This window comes from Nyctereutes procyonoides, unplaced genomic scaffold (genome assembly GCF_905146905.1).
Source record: "Nyctereutes procyonoides isolate TBG_1078 unplaced genomic scaffold, NYPRO_anot_genome, whole genome shotgun sequence".
NCBI lineage: Eukaryota > Metazoa > Chordata > Mammalia > Carnivora > Canidae > Nyctereutes > Nyctereutes procyonoides.
Window position 1 is genome coordinate 54,590,068 of NW_026575047.1, and position 23,092 is coordinate 54,613,159.

At 44.9% G+C, this 23,092-nt stretch overlaps 1 protein-coding gene across 3 annotated transcripts in view; it reads right to left on the reverse strand.

The window, feature by feature from the left end:
* Positions 1-23,092, reverse strand: part of OTUD7A (OTU deubiquitinase 7A) — a 391,545-nt gene that overhangs the window by 26,005 nt on the left and 342,448 nt on the right. For all 3 annotated transcript variants that reach the window (XM_055326737.1, XM_055326738.1, XM_055326739.1), the window contains 2 exons: positions 8,705-8,832; positions 6,286-6,435 (listed from right to left, as the gene is read on the reverse strand). In XM_055326737.1, coding sequence (XP_055182712.1) covers positions 6,286-6,435; positions 8,705-8,832 — 278 coding nt within the window. The remainder of the gene's footprint in view (positions 1-6,285; positions 6,436-8,704; positions 8,833-23,092) is intronic.

Here is a 23,092-nt window from a genome sequence, read left to right on the forward strand (position 1 = left end):
TAGTATTCATAACAGGTGAAGAGAAATGTCTACTTAAGGGATACGTGCTGTTTATTATAGATCAATCCTGTAAGAAAAAGCATGGGGTTTGTTGTCAGATAGATTGGAAAGGAAACATTAGACTGTATTTGGTGTGGGCAATAATGAAATATAAGTTGACATTGAATTTATGAGTTGTGCATCAAATACAGATTAAAAACTGCTTTCATGACCTGTTGTGTGAGGTTATTCTGTTTGGCTCCATAAAATCCCAAATGACTCATTTTAATTAATATGGTATATTGTTTCTAAGCGGCAGGAGACAAAGTTTCGAGCTGCTCTTTGCAAAAACAAAAAAGTATCACATTTTGGGGTGTACTGAGTCTCTGTTTCCAGTAAATGGACAGCAAAGTCTGGTGTGATCATCTGTAAACATTGGTCTTAACTGTCTAGATGTTCAAACAGCTGACTGATGGCTGTATGAACATTGCTGCAATGTCCTTATTCACCCTGGCATACACCCTCCCCATCTGTGACCAGTTGGATTTTTAGGGACCACAGTACATTACTTTTTAGGTTATATGAGTGGGAGATCTGAAGGGACAAGGGCAGAGCTTTGAATTCTGTGTGGCCTTGGATATACTATAGAGGCTCTCAAGTTGTTTGCACTTAGGAAAAAACTATTTAAATAAATAATTACCTTATACATTGATTTTTAAAAAAAGACCTGAGTCACCTGGTGCCAGATGGTAGTTTATCCCAAGCAAGCTTTGATTTGGGGTACCACTTCCTGTACCCCCCCTCTGGGGGATGCATGTGTCCCAATTACCACCCTCTTTGGCCAACTCTCCTTTTTAGAAGCCACATTATCCAACCTGTCCTAGCAACCCTTCACCAATGACAACTGCTCCCTGGGGAGCAGGGATGGTCTGTCCTTCCTCAGGTTCCTCCTCTGGTTAGAAAATGGGGAGGGTTAATAGTTGTCCTTGGAAAGGACCTAAAATGGCACCTGCACACAGGAAGTGCACGCAAGGATTGGTGTGACTGTGGGGTGTAGACCTCGCCTAGATCAGAATTTTAGAGTCATTTGAAGATGTGGTGACAGGGAAGCCCATAGGTGTTATGCCTGTGGGCACCAGAGGACTTAGAGTGTCATGGGGGCAAAGGACTAACATCCTCTCTTGGAGAAAACATAGATATGGAAGCTACCAAGAAAGTACACATACTTTTTATTTTAAAAGTCTTAAAATGGATTGGAAAAGCCTTGCACACTCAACTTGCCCACACCTTACCAATCTCTCCAGCTCCCAACCTTCCCTCTGCAAGCTGTTCCCTCTCCCCATGAGCAGCCCTGGCCTGCAGGACACAGAAAGACTCTTGCACTTGAAGACAGCTGACCTCAGCAGTGGGTGAGGAGAAGCCCCGCTGAGACAGAAAGAGCTATGAGAGTAGTGGGTTCTTTCAGAAGACCACTTCAATAGGGAAGTCACTTAGATGAGAGGTTTAAAGAGTGTCTCTTGCATTTTTAAGCCTTCAGGAGCTTTCACACACAGATAAGACATGCTGGGCCAGGCAGGAGGAGGTGGGAAGAAAGGAACGCTATGTCATAGCCTAGAATACATTTTTTCCCCCTTATTGTAAGGCTCCTAGAACATTGTTCCTGAGACACAAAGACAAGATTACTTCTCCTCTGGACCTGTGATGACTGTATCTATTGGCTTCTGTCCTGGGATGCTGGGAGATCTTGAGGGGCGTCCTCCATGGTATGAGGCAGGGCACCACTGTGGCTGCATGATAGCCACACTCGACAGTGGGGGACCAGCAGGTGTCCTGGAGCCTGACCTTCCCAGTCCCACATCTCCTTTCTCTGAGAAAGCAGTCTGGGCTGCTTGCTCCTGAACTTCAAGCCCCACTGTGGTCTGAGAACCTCTCATATTGATCCCATGCTGGAAACTTCAGTATCAACGTGGTTTTCATGTCCCTCCCTTTGCTGAGATGCCACATGACTTGAGGGCACAGGCTAGGACTTGTTCCCTTTTTCCAGCATCTTGTGTGGCATGAGGGGACACTGGGGGCATTGACAAAGAGCCCCATCAATGCCTGCCCTGGACCTTGTTCTAGGCTGGGAACACTGGTCCCTGAATTTGGGGCACCTGGCACTGGAGCTCCTAGCTCTTTGTAGGAGCCCCATTCACCTGGTCACCTGGTCACCCAGGTGAGGCTCTGCTTTGCTTGCACCCATGCTTGAGGCCCAGAAGCCACTGGGTCTTGCCCCTGCGAAGTAAGGAATCCAATTCCAGGTACTCATTATACCAGTTAGCTCATTTAACTATCCTGGTCACAAGTGCCCAGAATAGTGTGCCATCACATAAACATTCTCAGGGAATATTTGTTGAACAACATCCATGCAGCCAGGTCCACTGGGTTGTACAGGAAACAGCTGGAGCCCACCCACAGCCTGCACCCTGACTATAGGCCAGATCTGGCTCTTGGAATGCCTAGCACTCATGTCAGGGCTTTAATGCCCCCAACCAGGTATGTGGCAGTCCTGCCCTTTGCTCTGCTGGGCCACCAGTGGAATGACCCCTCTTTCCCTTGAGTGGAGTTGTGAGGATTAGCCACATTCCAAATACCTGCTGGGCTCTGGTTCAACCAGAGCTTACAGAAAATTACTTTTTGAAAAACCCACCATCAGTTATAATGGGCCCTCAGATCCCCCTACATGAGCGAGGCTAGGGAGCTCTCATATACCCTTAGTCAACTACTGATGGATGTAGCATCTGTTGGTCAAGAAGGTGATGCCAATGAATGGAGCCAGAAATGTCCAGATTGGATAAATTGAACACAGGAGTTCTGCAGTTTGAATGGACTCTTGGGCTCTGTATACACCAGACACCTTCCCCTTCTCTTTTCCACTTAGTCATCCTCAGCCTCCCAGAGCACACGTCAATTCCTCCTCCGCTCTGGACACCTGGGCCTCCTCCATGTGGCTAAGGGGGCCTTTCCAGGGCCAGGGCTAGCCAGTGCACATCCCTGCTTAGAGTGGGCTCCCCTGGGCTTGCCATGTGGTTTGCTCTGTGAAATGCCACCTCCTCTGGGCAGCACCTTTATCTCTCCCCTCTGAATCTCTGAATCCCTGGGGTCCTCTTGGTCTCAAGGCTCCTCTCCACATTACTGTGCACACACTGCAGGTAGGTGCCGCCCAATCTTGGCACCTCCCATCTAGCATCTGTTCCGTGCACATTCACCCAGATGTGTTGAGTGCTGACTATCTGACTTGCCCTGGGGCAATCAAATCCTTCATTTATTGGTCATAACAATCTAGTCAGGAAGGATATCAGGACAGAGAAAAGGAATTCTCAAAGAGAGGCGTACTGCACAGCTTGCCTGTGGGGAGCGGGCCATGGCCAGGCTCTCATGCTGACGCTGCCCTTGCTCAGTGCACCTGGCTACAGCCAGCACCTACTTGGCAGCCACGTGTGATTTGAGAGATAACCTGGGTTCAGGCTGTGGGAGGAGACAAGTTAAATGGTGTGGAGAGAGCAGAGGAACCTGGGGGGATTCCCCAGGCCACATCTCTCCTTTTGGCCTTCTCCTGGAGGCAGAGACCACTGGAGGTGGGCAGAAGCACACTTTGGTCTCTCACCAGTCCGTCATTTTGTTTCTACCTTCTATAAAAGTTCCAGTAGGCATTTTTTCCTTTTCTTCTCCTTTAGAAGAAAATGTCAAACAAAGTTTGAAGAAGTCCCAGATAGGAGTCAGGAGACCTCATTCAAGCCCTGCCTGTGGCCCTGAATGGCCAGGTGGCCTGTGTGAGTTGCTCTTTTGTGGGGCGCAGCTGGAGCACTGGGTCAGCTGGTGTTCTTTCCAGTTCCAACAAATTCTCGGCCTGGACATGGTGGCTCTGTGAGGAAGAGGCAGGTCAGAGGTGCCAAGGCACCCTCCCCTACAGTGTTTATTTCTCATGAGCTCTGGTTGTGGGTTGGAAGCCAAAGTAAGATGTCATTGGCTCTGACTGGTCCTCAGTGGAAGCCGAAGTCAGTCATAAGCTTTGTAATGCCTCCACCCAGGTATCTAGCTGGCCTACTGTAGTGTGTGTGTGTGTGTGTGTGTGTGTGTGTGTGTGTGTGTGTGGAGAGGGGGTGGGATGCAGGGTCAGAGCTGGGTTTCTCCTTCCAGGTAGGTGGCCTGGGAGGAAAAGATCTTCTGTAAACATCTGGGACACTGTTGATCAAGGTCTCAGGTCTCAGGTCTCAGGTGGGAAATAGATCCCAAGAGATCTGAGGGGCAACACAACTGTTTGTTGCTCCCAATAAACTCTGAAAATATGTTTTTTTAAACCATGTTTTATGGTGTTTGCTTATTTGTGTTTAGACTCATCCATGCACTTGGGCTTGAAGACCTTGGTATTCTCATCTGTCTGTATTAGTTTGCTTGGGCTGCTATAAGAAAGCAACAGAGAAGAAATGTATTTTCTCATGGTTCTGGAGGCTGGAAGTCCTAGATCAAGTTGTCAGCAAGGATGGTTCCTTCTGAGCTTCTCTCCTTGGTTTGTGGATGGCTGTCTCCTCCGTGTCCTCATGTGGTCTTTTCTCTCTGTGTGTCTGTGTCCTAATCTCTTATAAGGATACCAGTCAGGTGGATTAGGGACCATACACATGACCTCACTTTAGCCTCAGAAGGCCCTATCTCCAAATACAGTCACATCCTGAGGAAAAGGGATTAGGACTTCAACATATGAATTCAGCTCTTAGCAATGCTGTTGTTTCCCCCTTCGTGATTTACAGGGATACCTCTGCTCAGAGCAAAGTCCCCTCACCAGTTCACTGAGGAAATGTGGGATTTGGGCTGATCCTTTCCTGCTGTTTGTCAGTTTCCAAAGTTATGTGTGCCACCGAGCATCCTGCAGAGGTGATAAGTGAGCCTTTCCCTGAGCATCATTATGAATCTGCAGCTGCAGCACACATCTTATGATCATGAAGATAAAACCATAGGATAATAATGGTAGAGCAAGGAGATGCTAGGAACCTGAATCCCTGAGAACATTGAAAGCTGCTGTGCCAGCCCTGGACCACCACTTCAGGAAAGACTCCCTGTGATAGAAGCAGCAGTGGCCCCTCTCTCCTGTGAGTCCCTTGCAGCCCATATCTTCCTTTGGGGGCTTACAGCATGGATTTCTGTGGTTGTTTCCATTCTCCTTGGCATTATAAAGGCTGAGAAGAGAGGCTGAGTCTGTTACTTAGATGGGCTTCTGACCTCTCAGCTTCTTTCCAGTACCCCCAACCACCAGGTAACAGTAATAACTGAAATGCTAGGATCTGGTATTTGCCAAAAGGCCCCTGCAGTCTCTGCTGTAGGCCAGAAAGAAGGACAGCCACCCTCAAGGAGCCCTGCGGTTGGCTTCCTCTGGTGATGGCTTCCTGGACAGGTCTCTATTTCTTCCACCTTTAGCAGGTCATTTTGGGGAGACACTAGGCCCTACTGATGGCTAGGAAGGGATATAGTCAAGACCTTTAGGTTTATCTTTGAAGCAATACTGAAGGATCAGGAGACAGGACTGCCTAAGGATAGGCAATGCTGTTTCCTAGGGATTACCCGCAAGACCATTGAGGACTTCAGTGCATGGAGGGACTATCCTGCAGTGGTCACTTCATAGTTAAGTGGTGATGTCCTTCAATGGGGGTGAGAGGCTCCAGGGCAGGGCAGGGAAGGTGAGAGGTTCAGCATCTGGGGAGGTGGGTATTATTGCCCTGGCAGACAGACAAAGAGGCAGGCTGGGAGGTCACACAGTACCCCTTGTTCCACACAGCAAAGAAGCAGCAGCACCCAGGCCTTTCCATGCCCAACACCACACTCCTATAGCATATGCTTGCTCTGCCACACCAGTACTCCTTCTATGAATGAATGTGGTTGTGTTCCAATAAAACTTTATTTACAAAAATAGGCAATGGGCCATAGTTTGCTGACCTCTGCTCTAGGGGCTTAAGAAAATTTACATCTAAGATGAATTATATCCATATAAAATATACACATATGTGAAAGGGAAAAATAGAAAAAGCTATTTAAATGTGATAGAAATTATTAATTTGCTTTGTATTTTAAATTAAAAGTTGTCTCTGACATTGTCACTTCCAATGATAACATATATACATGCATACTCATTTAGGTACCATTTACACACAAAACCCATCACTGCTGAATGTGCATGAGTATGCTCCCTGTGGAGGACCCCACATTCTGCCTCCCCATGTCATCCTATGCCCACCCCTGCCCTGTACATTGTCTCTGAGGTGGCAGTGGGCATACCTTGTTCTCTTTGCTGATCTCTCTGCTCCATGGACACAAGGGCAGAGAAATGTGCTTGATCGTAGGCAAGAACCAGAGGTGAGCAGTGGCATCTGTTGGGAGGCACCTCCAAGGGCAGGTAAATTCCTCCAAATGGGATTGGAGCAAATGCTGTGGACAGAAATGGTGAGGGCATGTGGAGCCTGAAGAGGACATGGGAGACATCCCTCACCACCCTGCATGATGTGGTGGGACAGAAGGAAGGGAGGGTGGGCTCAGACCATGGCTTTAGGTGTTAGCTGCCCCACCTGCATGGCAGTAAGTTGGGTGTTGCCCACCTGGCAATGGGTGAGAAAGCTTAGGCTCATAGGTACCAGGGGGATGAGACCTGCAGTTCCACGCATGCCCAGGGAACCCCTCACTCCCTCCTGCCCCCATGGCAGAGTCCTCCTGCTTGTCCCTGTGCCCTGTCAGGCTGCACCCTGGAGACAAGAGGGACAGGGCCGAGGCTTTTCACTGTGATCTTCCCAGGGACAGACTGCTGCCCTGAGACCTGCACAGGTGACCAAGAACTCACCAATGACATACCCCGATGACTGCCTGGAAATCCACATTTTTGGGGATGAGCTTCTTCCTCTGCATGTATTCATGAAAGCATTTATATACAGAACAAAATCTATGCTTCTCAAGAGCTTGCTTGTTCTATAGTTTGAGAAGCTCTTCTGTTGAGTCCAAAGGAACCAACCAGAAAGCTCCAGGACCGAATTGTAAGTCAGATGGGAAATGAGAGATGGGGATTGGCTCCTTTAGTAACTGGGACATAATCATGTTCATTTTCTTACTCATCAAAGATACGGAAGAGAAACCTAAACCTTCACTGAAATAGAATAACTTCCAGAAATATCTGCCCTGGTATAGCATATACTTTTTAATCATAAAGAACTTTGCCTCTTGGCCTTGGAATCAGTGACTCACTTACTGTATTTCTGTGAGCTGAATGCAAGAACAATCAGCTTCCGTGATGCTTTTGAGGAACTCTTAGGTTTCCTTCTAACAGTCTTGCTTTATCTACACTGGTTTTGCCCATGGGCTGAGAGGTGGGGGGTAGGTCCACTTTCAAGAGGGCCACACTCTTGGGCACAAGTAGGATAGAAAAAAGCATGGACCCAGCCTTGTGCGGGAACAGATTCATGTGTCCAGGGGGACCCCAATGAGAGTCCAGACTTTGCAGGCAGAGAGGCTGCCTCTGTCACTGGGTGGCACAGGGAAGGAGATGGCATTGGGCAAGACCAGAGTACTCCCAGCTCCTTCCCACCATGACAGCCATGGCCCCATTGGACTTCCTTTGGTATTTGTGATTTAGCATTATGGGCATCATCCTAATTTGTAGGACCCTCTGGAAGCCCCATGACTTTTGTTAAGACTCAGGTCTAAATTTAGGTTAGGCTGGAGGGATAAGTCACTGACATTTACCTAGCAAGGAGACCTTTTTGAGAAGTGACAAAAGGGAAACATGACACCAAAAGGGACTGGCTCCTGCTGGTGATGGAAGTGAAAAGAAAGTGAAAATAGTCTGGGAGGGGCTGGAAGTGGAGAGTTTTGCTGAGTGGCAGGGGCGGCTGCACTGGGCGTGACCTTTCTGGCCCATGTTCCCTGACTCCTCTTCTTTCCCTACTCTTTAGATAGCATGGTTGCCCCATGATCTCCTGAAGTGGCCTTGCTACTTGCTCTGGCAGAAAGGCTGGAGGGAGGGTCCACTGCAGGCACTTCCTGTCCTGCATTGACCTGGTTCCTCCAAGGCCTTAGCTGAGGTGTGGGGCACATTGTGTAGGCTCTCTGGGCTTCAGTGTCCACCCTGGAAGGGTACGGGGAAGGCCAAGAGAGAGAACACATGCAAATGGGGCCATGAGAGCCAGTGCTTGGCTCTTGGGGGGGGGTAAGATAAGCAGCCTTTCCTTCTTCTCCCCCAGCCCCAATTCTGCCCTGTGACATGCTTTCTGTCTCTTTTTTCTCTTTGACACATACATAGCCTGCAGAGGGGCAGGAGGGGACTAGAGTGGCTCAGGGGCCCTGGGATACGCCTGGCACCCCTGGAGAAATGTGGGCTGTTTCTCTCACTCTGAGCACATGGGCGGGGACTGGGAGACCCTTTAGGTTTAGTTCCAACTGTCACTCAGCCAGATTTCTCATGGCCACCTGCTAATGACACAAAGTATAGATGGATGCGTGGATGACTTCCCCTCCTGCCACTGGGGAAGAACACTAACCATACCAAGTGAAGGAGGAATGATAGATATTATGATCTTCATCCCTATAGAATAAGGCTCTGTGGCCTTTTGGAAGCCTCAACTTGTATATTAGGCTGCCTCTTTCTTAATTGGGATGTTATGTCTTCTGGGTCATGTATCATATATGGCTGTTTTATTACACATAAACTTACCTTCTCCACCTGAGTCCCTCAACATTGTATCTGCTACGACAACTATTGGTCTTCTTAATATATGGGCGAGAACAAACACATGGAACTCCTCTAGACTCTCGTACACGGGGTCCTCAGAGTTATCCACACTAGGAGACAAAGCAAAGCAAGCCTGAATTAGGGTGGGGGTTGTTGAAGACACCTTCCATCCAGATGTTACCTCTATGGACCCCACCTGTTGAGGCCCTCAGAGGCCACCTCCTTGCAATGCCACCCACTGATGGCAAAAACACAAAGCCCAGATCCTCACCCCCACCCTGTGTTGGGTGGTCCAGGGGACAATGAAAGAGAAGCTTCTGGTGATAGCTGGTGGTCACCTTTAAGGCAAGGCCCCCCTGATAACAGAGGCAGCCCACCCAGAGTGCATATGGCAACATGGGGGCTAGTTATCTGGGGACACTTAACAAGGATGCAGTGGGGGAAGCAGGGATGGAGGCTTCCTTTTTTGGTTCATTCTTATATCCAGCAGCTTGAGCTGAAGCCTTACCCACCAGGGGCACAGGTGCATCTGTGCATGTCAGGTGGGCTGATGGGGCCCATTGCTACACAGATCTGAGGTCTTTCTAGGAAATACTCCCCACCCCGGAACAGAAGAGGGTGGTGAGAAGGTTACCTGGATTTCAATCCTCAGAGCAGGAGGGGAGTGACTCTGAACCAGGCTACTTGGTCCCACCATAGCCTGCATCCCTGACTCATGTCTGAGGCTCAGGAGAAAGAGCTGCCTCCAAGAAATGCATTCACTTAGAACTCTGGTTTTGGGCAGAAGACTGTAGCCGGGAGTCCTTCAACAACCCAGCCACCCCAATGGAAGAGCCCATTGAGATGAGAGCCAGAGCTCACAGCTTGGTGGGGCCTCTGCAGCATCCATGGGTGCCAAGGTGGCAGCACTCACACAAGACCCTCAGGTGGCACTTGCACTTCTTGAGCACTTGGGTGACGTCCAGAATTAACCAAGGGAAGTCTGTGAGAACTGGAGCAAGGCGGGGGGGCAGAGCTAGCAAGTGGAGCTTTGTGGGAGCACCCAGGATGGGGTGGCCTGGGGAAATAGCTGTACCGCTCTGGCCCACAGCTAACTACTTGATTTACTTCTAGAACAAAAGCTGTGACTCTTCAGGAATGCATCAATCACCGGGGAATTTGTTGTTATTGTACCTATTTTTTTAAAAAAGTTTATTTATTTATTTTTGGTGATTCAAAATGCTTTATTTTTATATTTAAAAATACTTGACAGCAACCAAAAGATGATGAAAACTTGTGCATATAGTATAAATCTCTTTTTTGTTTGTTTGGAATCTTTTTTTTTTTAAGATTTTATTTATTCATTCATGAGAGAGAGAGATTGAGAGAGAGAGAGAGAGAGAGAGAGAGAGAGAGAGGCAAAGGGAGAAGCAGGCTTCATGGAGCTCAATGTGGGACTCAATTCCAGGACCCGGGGATCACAACCTGAGCCGAAGGCAGATGCTCAACTGCTGAGCCACCCAGGCATCCCTGTTTGGAATTTTTTGAAAGTAAATTGCCAACCTGAAATCCAGAATCTTGGAAAAGTTTGGGTGTTTAGCCTATGAACAGAACATTCTCCTACAAAACTACAATGCAGTCATCGAAATCAAGGGTACATCCAATCACTAATACACCAATAAATCTGATCACCATGACAGACCCCAGTCACAGTCTGCCAACTGTCCCCAAAATGTCTTTTAAACAGACTCCAGGGGCACCTGGGTGGCTCAGTGATTGAGCGTCTGCCTTTGGCTCAGGTCGTGATCCTGGGGTCCTGGGATTGAGTTCTGCATTAGGCTCCCCTTGAGGAGCCTGCTTCTCCCTCTGCCTATGTCTCTGCCTCTCTCTCTGTGTTTCTCATGACTGAATAAATAAAATCTTTAAAAAAAATAAACAAAGACTCCAGCATGCTGCTCTTCGTTGCGGTATCTCATTAGACCCCTTTGATCTAGGACATTTTTCTTGGGTTCCTTGACTTTTGTGACTTTGACACTTTTGAAGACTACAGGCCTGGTATTCTGCAGAATGTCTTTAGTCTGGGTTCCTTTATTTCTTGATGTGATTAGATTGTATTGGATTATGCTGTGTCCTTCTCGCAGTGTCATATCAGGTGGCCTGGGCCTTTGGACTGTCCCACTATTGGAAATGTCAACTTGGGCCATTCTCTTTAGCTGTTTGTCAGGCTTCCCACTATAGAGCTACTCATTTCCCCTCCATCATTAATAAGCATTATGTGGGGAGGAATTGTAAATCTATGTACATATTCTACTCCTCATCAAATCTTTATACATTGATTGATATCACCCTGGAATCCTGGTTTCTATTTTATTCAATGAGTTATAATCAATTGGTGATTATTTTGATGCTCAGATATGCCCTGCTTGGGTTAATGTGGCTCATTCAAGCTGTGTCCTTATGACACAGCCCCATCATTTTTCAGAGGGCTTCCTAGCCTTCTGACATAGAATATGGTCCAGGTTTATCTTTTTTTTTTAATAAAATTTTTTTAAAGATTTAAATTCAATTTAATTGACATATAGTGTATTATTAATTTCAGAGATAGGATTTAGTGATTCATCAGTTACATATAATACCCAGTGCTCATCATATCACCTGCCCTCCTTAAGGCCCATCACCCAGTTACCCCATCTCCCTGCCTACCTCTCATCCAGCAACCCTCAGTTTGTTTCCTAGAGTTAGGAGTCTCTTATGGTTTGTCTACCTCTCTGTTTTCATCTTATTTTATTTTTATTTTCCTTCTCCTATCTTCATTTGTTTTGTTTCTTAAACTCCACGTGTAAGTGAACTCATACGGTATTTGTCTTTTTCTGATGGACTTATTTCAATTAGCATAATACCCTCTAGTTTCATCCACGTCGTTGCAAATGGCAAATTTCATTCTTTTTTGATGGTTGAGTAATATTCCATTGTGTATATATATCTATATATCTATATCTATATCTATATATCTCCCACATCTTTATCCAGATTCATCTTGTACCTTCTCTTCAACCATTTCTCTAAGGAGTTTTTTTTTTTAATAGTGGATAATGGTGTTTAGAAACCAAAATATGATCATTAGTATTGGAATGTCATTGCTTCTAGACTCAGTGAATAGAGTGAATGCATGTGTGTGCTGTCTACACTCACATATGTATACAAATATTTTCATCTGTCATCTTTCTATTAACTTTGAGTCCTCTGATACTCCCAATTCCAATCTAACACCCCCAAGTTAATTCTACTCGTAACTCCCTTCTCCAACAGTGAGAAACCTGATTTCTATTAATCTTAAACTATTTCCTTATTTGATCAATCCCTCCATATGTAAGCAATTGCCCACCTCTGCTGTTACCTTGCCTCCAAGTTGTCCTCTTTACCCTACTGGATATGACACTCTGGCTTTGGTCCTCTGTGTCCTACTGACCCTCTACCTGCCCATTGCAGATGTTCACCTTGCTTTGCCACACCACATGGCTTTAGGACTGAATTTTTCAGGAAGGGAAGAGAAGTGGAAAAGGAGGGTTTTAAATATACATACACACACCAAGTCTAAATACAGTGCTTGTGGCTGTGCTTTTAAAAATATCCCAGGTGATTATCCTGTCCAGTCACAGCTGAGAGGAAGGCTACTGGGTGTGTGAGGTTCAAGTGCTTCCAGAAGCTGCTTGCTGGTCCCTGTCATACAGTAAGTGCTCACAAGCAAGTGGACAGTTGAACAAGATAATAAGTAGCATGGACAAGAGGGAACACAGAGTTACAACCTGCATACTCAGAGAAAAATATGTTAGAAATGTGGAGTGCTATTCCTTCACTAATCCAGGAGATGGAGAGGTCAGCCCTGGAAAGAGATGAGGCATTAGAAAGTCAGATATTAAAGCTGAGAAGAAGAAATGGCAAGGTGAGGGGCACCTGTCTCAGCCTGGGTTCTCAGTTGCACCTTTACTCCATGTAGGAACACTCTGGTGTCTAAATAGCTATGCAGAAAGGGCCTCACTGCAGCAACAGTGCAAGGGTTGACCATGTACCAGGCACAGACGTATTGCCATAGCATTCCACATGCAAAATTTAAAGCAGAGCCATTGTGTTTCAAATGGAAAAACTAGCCAATATTTACTGAGCACTTACACTATGCTGGAATGATAAAAGGCACTGTAGAGGCCCTCAATTAAGATCTGTCCCTCCACTGTTTAGCCATCCACCCATCCACCCACTTGTCCATACACATTCATCTATCTATCCACCCTCCATTCTTCCACCCATTCACCAATTCATTTGTCCATCCATCCATCCATCCATCCACTCACCCATATGTCTGTCCATCTCTGGTTCTGTGCTACAGCACAGAGTTATAGGGTTGAACATGAGAGCTAAAGATCAACTATGAGCCCTCAGTGAACCCTAGGGGCAGTTGGAGAATGATAATGTCCTTCCCTCCTTGCTTCTAGTTGATTGTTTGCATATTTTACAGAGTGTGTTTGAACTGGAGGTGGGTGCTGTTTCTGCATTTACTCCTCAAAACCACAGACATGCTCTAGTGCTCCTGGAGCCTTGGTGTCTATTCCTGTTCTATTGAATTCAGGCTGAGAACATTGGCTCAGCAACTCCTCAGGCTGTTCTGATGGGCAAAAAGGATAATTTACGGGACAAGACTTTGGAACTGAGACCTGCCTATGTAGATTACTGTGACTGAGCCCACTTGCAGAAATCAGCTTGGTGAAACCAATTCTGAAAATTCTCTTCTGCTTTTTACCCAGAGGCTTAACATCATCTTCCTGTGAGCTCACTGAGCAAATGTTAGTCCTGGGATTGTAAACAGAATCTGGCTTTTGGGAAAAGACATGTAAAAATCCCTAAAATTGGTGTTTACTGGTAAGAAGACTAACCTGCAAATATAATGACTTCATGCTTAAAGAGACTGCATGCCCCAACAACTTCCTAATGTGTTCTGTGATATAACAACATGTGCACTTGTCTGCAAGGTATATCCAGGTAGAGAGAAGTCCTGAGAATAAGGTTACACCATTAACCTGGTGAAAATCCCCTGGGGAAGACAGAGTGAAAGGTGACCAGAGCAGAAGTTGGGCTGGAGCTTCCTTCAGGTAGACATGAAGCAAAGATGGCGGAGTGGGGTCCAGATAGTATCTCAGGTCACAGAGGATGGTGGGAGAGTACAGTGCAGATATGGGGGTGCCCTGGCTTAAATGGCACACATTTAAGTCTCCACAGCCCTTGGAGACTATGTAGCAAGAATCCATGTCATGGACAAGGAAGCCAATCTGAGACACTGGTGGGGGTCTTACCTAAGGGCAGTCAACAGGCCACACAGAGGAGCAGCTTGGGCACAGGCCTCCTGGGATCCTTTTTGTGTCCCCCCTTCCCCAGATGGGAGTGACCACACTTTTCATTTTGCTCAGAAAAGTCCTGCTTTATGCATTCTGAGTGGCTGATACCCAACCCCCACTCTGCTCAATGCTTTAGCTTGGATATAAGTTGTATAGTCACTCCATCTATGGTGACATAGTTATTGGTTTTTCATGGACCTTTCCATTTAAAGCTATAAGATTAAAATATTTAGATTCTATACTGATATATATACCCTCCTCTACTTTTAGGTGTAAGGGCATTACACTTGCTATTCTGACCCCTGGTTTTCCCTCTTAATAGTGCATCCCAGAGATGTTTCCAGAGCAGTATGTAGTGTCCTTTCTCTCACAGCTGCACAGCACTCTTCATGCATATATGTCACTAGCCGCATTTCTGAGTGGTGGGACTCAAGCTTCTCTCCCAGGCAGGGCTGGAGCCATGACAACACCTTTGATGAATTGGCATGTAGACTCCAAGGGGCTGGAGATTAGGAACCAGGGCCCTGAGCAGAGCTGAGGCCGGCCTGTACCTGCTGTGGGACTTTGTACCTGGCCAGGGACTGTGTCTGAATAAAGGGAAGCCTTTCAAGAGATTTCCTAAAGCACAGTGTAGACAGTAGGGGCGAGGCTAAGAGCTATAACCTGGGCAAATAAGAATGAAGAATGGTGGGCTCTCCTGGCACTCTGAAGTGGGTCTTAGAATTTGATAGGAGCTTCTTAACAGCAGCCAGGTGGCTTGTGGGGTGATGAATATCTTATTACCTATAATAATCTTATTACCTATAATTACCTATAATCAATAAGCTGGGGTCAATTGTATGACAAATATTTACTGAGTAGCTGTGATAGGTGTAGCACTGTCCTGTAGTGTGTGTGTGTGTGAGTGTACGTGCACATGTGTGTACACGTATGCAGGTCTAGGGGTGGAAGCACTTGATTAACAGATGACCAAATAAAAAATTACCAGATATTAATAAGCTCAATGATAAAAAGGTAGTTTCTTTAGGCAGGAAGGTCAAGGAATCTCCTGATAGATGAAGAATTGACTTTGGTCTTATTTCTAATTAGAAAAGTCTTTAAAAATTAGATCTGGATTCTACATCTTCAAATATGAGAACTCTTAGCTGAACAATTGCTTCTCCTGCTTGGTTTGCTGGTGGAAATCAGAGAACTTTAAGGAATACTTACAAAAAAGCCTCCTATCTAATGAGAAGCCAATCCTAGGCCTTGGAGCGCCGACTGGGGTTTGGGCACCCTGCAGCACAGAACACTACTTACTTTTCCTTAAAAGACTCAAATTCTTATCTCTGAGACTGTGCATCATGAAATCATTATGGATTCTAGGTATTTCTGAAATAGGCCAATAAAGAAGAAATGAAGTAAACAGACTACAAAATTATATAAACACAGCAATGAAATTACTGAAACAACTTCAGAGGAAAAGAAGAATGAGAAACATACAAAAGAAGTGGGGAACCAGGACACTAGATACCCTGTGGGAGCTGCGCAGAGGTCCTTGAACTGGGCCCCTTTCCTGTGTCTCTTTTTTTCCCTGTTTTAAGATCCTCTCAGCCTTCACTTAACCTGTCTCACTCAACAGAGAACAAGTAAACTTATCTTTTATAAAAGGTTAAAGAACAAAAGTTATTTTTATCACAAATCTCAAGATAAGTTTTTAATTCTTGCTCTCCATACCTGTTTTTCATTTGTTAAGAGTATAGGTTTATGTTTTTGGTCAGTTCTAAGTTTGGATTCTGGCTCTCTCTTGTGAGCTATAGGACTTGGGAACTGACCTAATTTTCTGAATCTCAGCTTCTGGATCTGTCATTGGCTGTGCTTATGACAGCTTTCCAGCCCTGCTTGACACATAATATAATGTAACACGTAAGTGGGCTCATTAGATGACAAGGCTTTAATATCTACCTAACAATGCTGACCTTCCTTGATTCCTGAAAATCCAGATTCTTTTGAGAAGGGACAGCTCCCTACTCTGGCTCCCAGCCTGCCAGTGAAAGGGGTGAGCACTGGGCCCATCAGGGCTGGCCTTTGCTCCCTGCCTTCTAATGGGCCAGGTGTGGGTGCTGGTATCATAGGACCTAGGCAGGAACATCTTCCCTGGGTGTGTGTGGCAGCACAAATGGTCAGCTTTATGTCTGCTGGTTCTGAGTCTGGCTCTCCAGGTACACATATAGCATAGCAACGGGTGCCCAGCACTGAGGTAGGGTTGGAAGAGACTCAAGAACCACTGATGGCTGTACCATCAGAATATTGCAGTCTTAACGAGGAGACAATATAAAACATAAATGAGTCCTGGATGAGGCAGAGGCTCAGGACAGAGTGATGTGCAGAACAGTGCAACACGTCTAAGGGCAGAGCACAAACAAGTGGTACTTTAAAGAGACAGTGCAGGGCAGCCCCAGTAGCCCAGCGGTTTAGCGCTGCCTTCAGCTCGGGGTGTGATCCTGGAGGCCCGGGATCGAGTCCCACGTCGGGCTCCCTCCATGGAGCCTGCTTCTCTCCCTCTGCCTGTGTCTCTGCCCCACCCCTCTGTCATGAGTAAATAAAATTTAAAAAAATAAAATAAAATAAAGAGACAGTGCAGAGGTGCCCTCTCCCCCAGTCCTGAGATATGGGGTCACAAACACAATCCATGTTACTAAAGAGTTTAAAATACAATAAAATAAATATATCTTTTGAAAAAGTAAAAACTTTGAGAGAATTATAAATACATTCTTTCTTTTCCTATCCCATAGATCACTTCCCTTCCAAAAATAGCTGAATCCCTTTCATGATAATTCCATTATTGACATGCAAATCAACAATGAAAATAGGAGCACCTAGAAATCTATGTCTTCAGGGTTATGACTTCCCAAATTTTGAATCAGAAAGGCTTTCTGGAGCTTCTGAGTTGCTGATGAGATTCCAACAAAACACATCAAACTGTAGGGGAGACCTTGGTGCATAAGTTACCTTGGGAAGCCAAAGATGTCACAGAACAAGAACATTGCCTTCTGAATGGCAACATCAGTTCAAGGAAGCTGCCCTTCCTAAGGGTCTCCAAGTGAGGAAGACCAAGCACATCAAAGGGAATTCCTGCATAGACAGCTCTATCATTCACTCAGATTAGTTTTGATACAATAAGAACATGTAAAACTCTTGGCACAGGCTACTTACCCCCAACAATAAATGCTACAGCACAACTGAATCTTCCCCAAAACATATAACTTGTCACAATGGATCCTAAGAAAATGTTCAACTGCTAAACTTGGTAGGAATGTCTTCTGATGCGTGTGTATGGAGGGGTGATACAGGTAAAGAGCAGTGAGGATGCAGGTTGCCAAGACCCCTCTCAGCCTACCTCGCCTAGCCCACCTATTCTGTTGATCTAGAACTTCTGTTTTATCTCTGCCACATCCAAACCTGTAGTCTACCACCTTATGTCTGATTCTTGCTGTTGTGCAGATCAAATAAGAGTACTACACTCCTTCTCTCCAGAACACAACCCTCCCACCTGGATAGAATGCATGGAGGAGTTATTGAAAGGTTCTGTGAAGTAAACAGCTGGTGGTTTGGGGAAGAAAACAGAATTTACATTTTTTTTTTTTTTTTTTTACCTTCTGGTGTTTCCAGATGTGAATGCAACATACCCTGAAACCCATAAGTGCGCACTGGTGAGGGAAGAGAAGGTGCCTTCTAGTTTGAGAGTGAGAAGTGGGAACTTCTAAAGCTCACTTAAAGTACAGAAATCCCATTTTTCTTCTCCCCTTTCATTCATGCTCCAGTTCTCAAAAGTCTTCTGTAGGCAGTGGGAGAGGCCACAACAGAAGCCATTGGGAGCTAAAAATCTAAAAGAGAGGAACCTCCTTCATTGATCAATGGAGCTGCAATGACAAGAGAGTGGACCGGGGTGGACCCCATTTTGTTTAGTATTTTCCCCTCTCTGTCCTCTGGTTATCTGGCTCAGGAAACAAGTGCAGTCATAAAACTGTATGGCAGAGTGCTGGAACTAAGGCCCTAGAATTCTGGGTTGGAGACAGAAAATGGAGTTCCAGGGAACCAAAAAGTACCTGCAAGATCATGGAAAGGGAGAACTTGAGAAAACAACCCCTTGAGGCTTTTTATGAACTTCTGTACTCCCTTCCCCCAGCCCTGAGCTGCATATGTATAGGTTTGGTCCTAATTAGTATATCAAAGGATCTATGGATGGACTGAATAGATCATACCCAGGTCACAAATGGAGTGTAGATGAATAGGACTGCAAAGGCTTTGAACACTGAACTGTTATAGGAATCGTAGCCCAACAAGTACAGAATACACATCCGTGTAGAAACACATGGAATATCCACAAGGTTAGACCATAAGCTAACCTCTTAGCAAACTTGGACAAATCTAGAATAATTCAAATAACACCAATTTTGTTAATAGGCCATAATGCATTTAAATAGGAATAAGTGAAGATAGACAATAAAAATCTATTACACAATACACTTTTAAATAATTCAGTAAAGAGGAGTTTCTTAAAGGAATTAGAAAATATTTTAAACAGGACAAAAATATAAATTCAACATATCAAAATTTGTTGCATGCAGCTAATCAGTGCTTAGTGGGGAATTTATAGCCCTTAAATGCATGTACTACAAAAAATAAAGTTCTCAAATTAATAATTTAAGTGCCTACCTGAACAAAATAGAGAAATTAGAGTAAAATAAACCCAAAGCAAGCAGAAGGAAGGAAACACTAAAGAGCAGAAATCAATGAAACTGAGAACTGAAAAACAATAACCAATTAAACAAAAATTATTTTAAAAGATCAACAAAATTGATAAAACTTTAGTAAGACTAACAAAGTAAAAAAAGAAAGACACTAACTGCTGAATTTGGAAAGAATGAGGGAATATCACTAATGATCCTCACAGACATTAATAAGTTACAAAAAGAATATTATTAACAATGCTATACACATAAATTTAACAATTTAGATGAAATGAACAATTGTTCAGAAATAAGCTACCCAATTTCTCTTATTTCTACTTTCTTTCTTTTTAAAAAGATTTTATTTATCTATTCATAAGAGAAATAGAAAAAGAGGCAGAGACACAGGCAGAGGGAGAAGCAGGCTCCCTGCAGAGAGCCAGATGCAGAACTCAATCTCTGGACCCTGGGACCCCTGGAGATCATGTCCTGAGCCAAAGGCAGACACTCCACAGCTGAGCCACCCAGGCATCCTTCTACTTTCTATTAAATAGATTAAATTTATCATTAATAGCCTTCTGAAAAGGAAATTTTTGGTAGCTAATTGATTTACTACCTAATTTGGTGAATTCTCCAAACATGTAAAGAAATATCACTAGTTCTACAAAATCCCTTCTAGAAAATAGAAGAGGTTAATACTTCCCAATGTGTTCTTTGAGACTAGCGTTACTCCAAAACTAGAAAAAAAACCCAGCAGTGTATAAAGAGAAAACCATATTCCAATAATCTGTATGGTCACAGATGCAAAAATCCTCAATGTAATATTGCCAAATTGAGCAAAATAAGAAATTTCAAAACACTAAGAGTTCATCTCTGGGATGCAAGGTTGGTTCAATATTCAAATATCATTCACAGTAACCCACACTTTTTTTTTTATATAAATTAATTTTTATTGGTGTTCAATTTACCAACATACAGAATAACACCCAGTGCTCATCCCGTCAAGTGTCCCCCTCCGTGCCCGTCACCCATTCACCCCCACCCCCCGCCCTCCTCCCCTTCCACCACCCCTAGTTCATTTCCCAGAGTTAGAAGTCTTTATGTTCTGTGTCCCTTTCTGATATCTCCCACACATTTCTTCTCCCTTCCCTTATATTCCCCTTCACTATTATTCATATTCCCCAAATAAGTGAGAACATACACTGTTTGTCCTTCTCCGATTGACTTACTTCACTCAGCATAATACCCTCCAGTTCCATCCACGAGTAACCCACACTATTAATTAAAGAAGAAAAACCTCTACATGATCATATTAATTTATGATTCAAATGGTATTCCCTTGAAACACATCTAGAATTGGACTAGAAAACAAAGAGGCATATTCCATTATTCACAGAACTAAAGGTAAGAAGGCAGGAAGAATCCAATTTTCCTTAATAATGGAGACAGACTTCTGCACTAAGGGACGGGGAAAAAAAAGCAGGAAACCTGGGAGGCAGAAGATCTGAATTTGAACTATTGCTCTGTCATTAAGTATCCTACAAAAGGCCTTTTCCATCCTAAATCCATTTCCTCAAATGTTAGATGAAGACTATAATCTTTATCTCACAGGGTTACTGTGATGGCAGAATGAAGTTGTGTATGTAAAAATGCACAATACATGGAAGGGAATTAATAAAATTTAAGCTAACGAGCAAAGCCTTTTCAGAGCTTGTAAATATGAAGAAGTTGAATATATTTAGTCTTTGAATTTCCTATAATTGTTTCTCATTTCAAATTAGTGAACCGGAACTGAATGCTAGGAAGCTGATGTCTTTCTGTCCTTTTCTTTGATGACATCATCCAACTCATGAATTTAGAGTTTTATACCTAGCCACACTATCCACCAAGGGTGAAGTAGAATGAAGACAGACTCAGATATGCTAGGACTCAAAAGTTCTAACTGCAGTGCACTCTTAAGATACTAAGGCTTGTCACAGTATATGCTCTGGGAAACCCCAGGGCTGTGATTCAGACATGTCTGGGACTGTATTTTAGCCCCACCTGTTACAAATTGGAGGCAAGTCACTTAATGTCTCTGAACTTTAGTTTCCTAAATTTTAAAGGGGGATGATGCCTAATGTACAAGGTGAGGATAATGTGTATAAGGCAGGTAGGTGCTCAGCAGAGATTCATTCCTTCCTTTCTCTCCTCCTTAGCTGTGCCCAGCACAATACAATAAGCTAGCAAGTCAAGGGCTTCCCTCTCTTCTTGCCCTGAATTTGTATTACAATCTCTTGAGCCTGGACCTCCTCAAAGATAAAAATCCATGTGGACAGAGGCCCAGGAAGAACTAGTTCTCAGCCTCAGAGCTGTGAATGAGACATCTTGGGACTATCTAGCCTCACTGAGACCAACTGTCAGATGACTGCAGCTCCACAAGGGGTACCAGACAATTCCAGTGACCCCCAGAATATGAGCAATCTGGTAGATGCTGCTCTAAGCCACTTGGTTTTGGGGTGGTTTTCTATACAACCATCAAAAACTGATACTGCCTGGCAGGGAGGTTACTACCATGTTCATTTTACAAATGAACAAAACTGAGGCTCAGAGAGCTTATGAGACATACCCAACATCACATGCCCAACTTGGGACTATCTTGCAGTGCCTTTAAGTCTGGGTCTCTGGTCAGGGTCCACCAGGCAAGGCCCTTTTACATGCTTTCCTTTCGCAGTTGCTCTGAAACTAGACGAAGTACCCAGAGGCCTTCACTAACTAATGGCTGTCAGAGATTTTTATCACTTTCAGAACAAGTAACTGGGTTCTTCTGATTGTGTGCCCTCTTTTCCTAGTGTGTGTATGGCATGGGGCTACATGTGCAAATGGATGATGAGCTTCCAGATTTAGGGTGGACTTATTTCCTCTTTGTCTTCCTTCTGGGCAGTATCTCTCTCCCCCTGCTCCCCATGTGGGCTCAAGCACCCAGGACGGCAATGATGGTGATGGTTAGACAGGGCTATAAAAACCCCAGCAGCAGCACTTCAGGAGGGATGCATTTCACGTATGGTATTTCAGAGGGTCTCTGGAGCAGGAGCAGCAGAACAGAACATCTGATTTCTCTTATGGGCATGGAGAAATTGCTACACTTTGATTTACAAGTATCAGAGGGAAATAGTCCTGCAGTTGTGACCTGCTCTTAAGTGTGCCCTGCTCACAAGCACCTGCCTCTGCCTGGGTGTTGGCTCTTCACTGTGCTTGCTGAGTTGATGTCTGTGGGTTCCACTCTCTTTCTCATGAATCTGACATTCAACAGGAAGCCCATAACCCACCTTGCCTTCCTGGGGTCTTCAAGGGTGCCCTGCTTTGTGATCACATACTTTGGGGCATAAGTCCTAAGCAGCCTGTTCATGGTGGCTATCCAGCTGATAGTCTGTCCTGCCTGGATGTCAACCTGGTCTACACCCTTCTCCTTTGGGAACAGTGGACATGCATGTCTGCCTCCAGTGTTTCTTGCTGGGGTTCTGCCAGTGAGCCTGGGGGCCCCTGCTGTGATTTGTTCAGGAAGAAGAAAGAAAGAGGGCCAAGCTCATTCTTGAGTCAGCCCCTCAGTTGCTTCCAACCTCAAGCCCCAGAGATGCTTCACATCTCTCAGCAAAATGTAAGAAGAGATACCTCTTCCTTTTGTCCAGAGAAGACTGAGGCAAAATGTAGAGATACTGATAATTCACTAAAAAAAATCTCTCTTCTAGACTTCTGATCTTGAAGGGAAGGTGGTACTTCCATGGTAGGGGAGCCCTTCCTGGAGGGAGGAAATATATTGGTATTCTCTGCTAGCTTGACCACATGAGAGTGATCCAGAAAGAACAGAAAAGTGGAAAGACCCAGTGAGAGATTAAAAGCTGATATCTCATGCAGAGCTCACACACATTTACAAAAGTAACATGTCAGTACCAAAATTACCTTGTTTCTAGCAGCTCCTTGCCTCCTTCTGGGATTTACCTGCTGCTGTGGGATCCAGGTGACCAACCTAAGCCCAAACATGGCCCTGTGGGCTATAGACATCAGGATAGAAAACTCAGAGCTCTGACAGGGAAGGGGCCACAGGAGTAGGATTTGAGCCCCTGGAATTATTAAAAAATTCAGGAGAAATTAGCCATGAGGGCTTGGATGCCATCCTGAAGAGTATTTCCTTGCTGTAGTCTGTGCAAATGGACAGCAAAGAGGGGGTGCTCCCAAGGTCCTGGGAGGTGTCAGAGTCCCCACCGGCACTGGGTGTTGTACACTTCTCCCCAACACCTTCCCTGAAGGAAGAG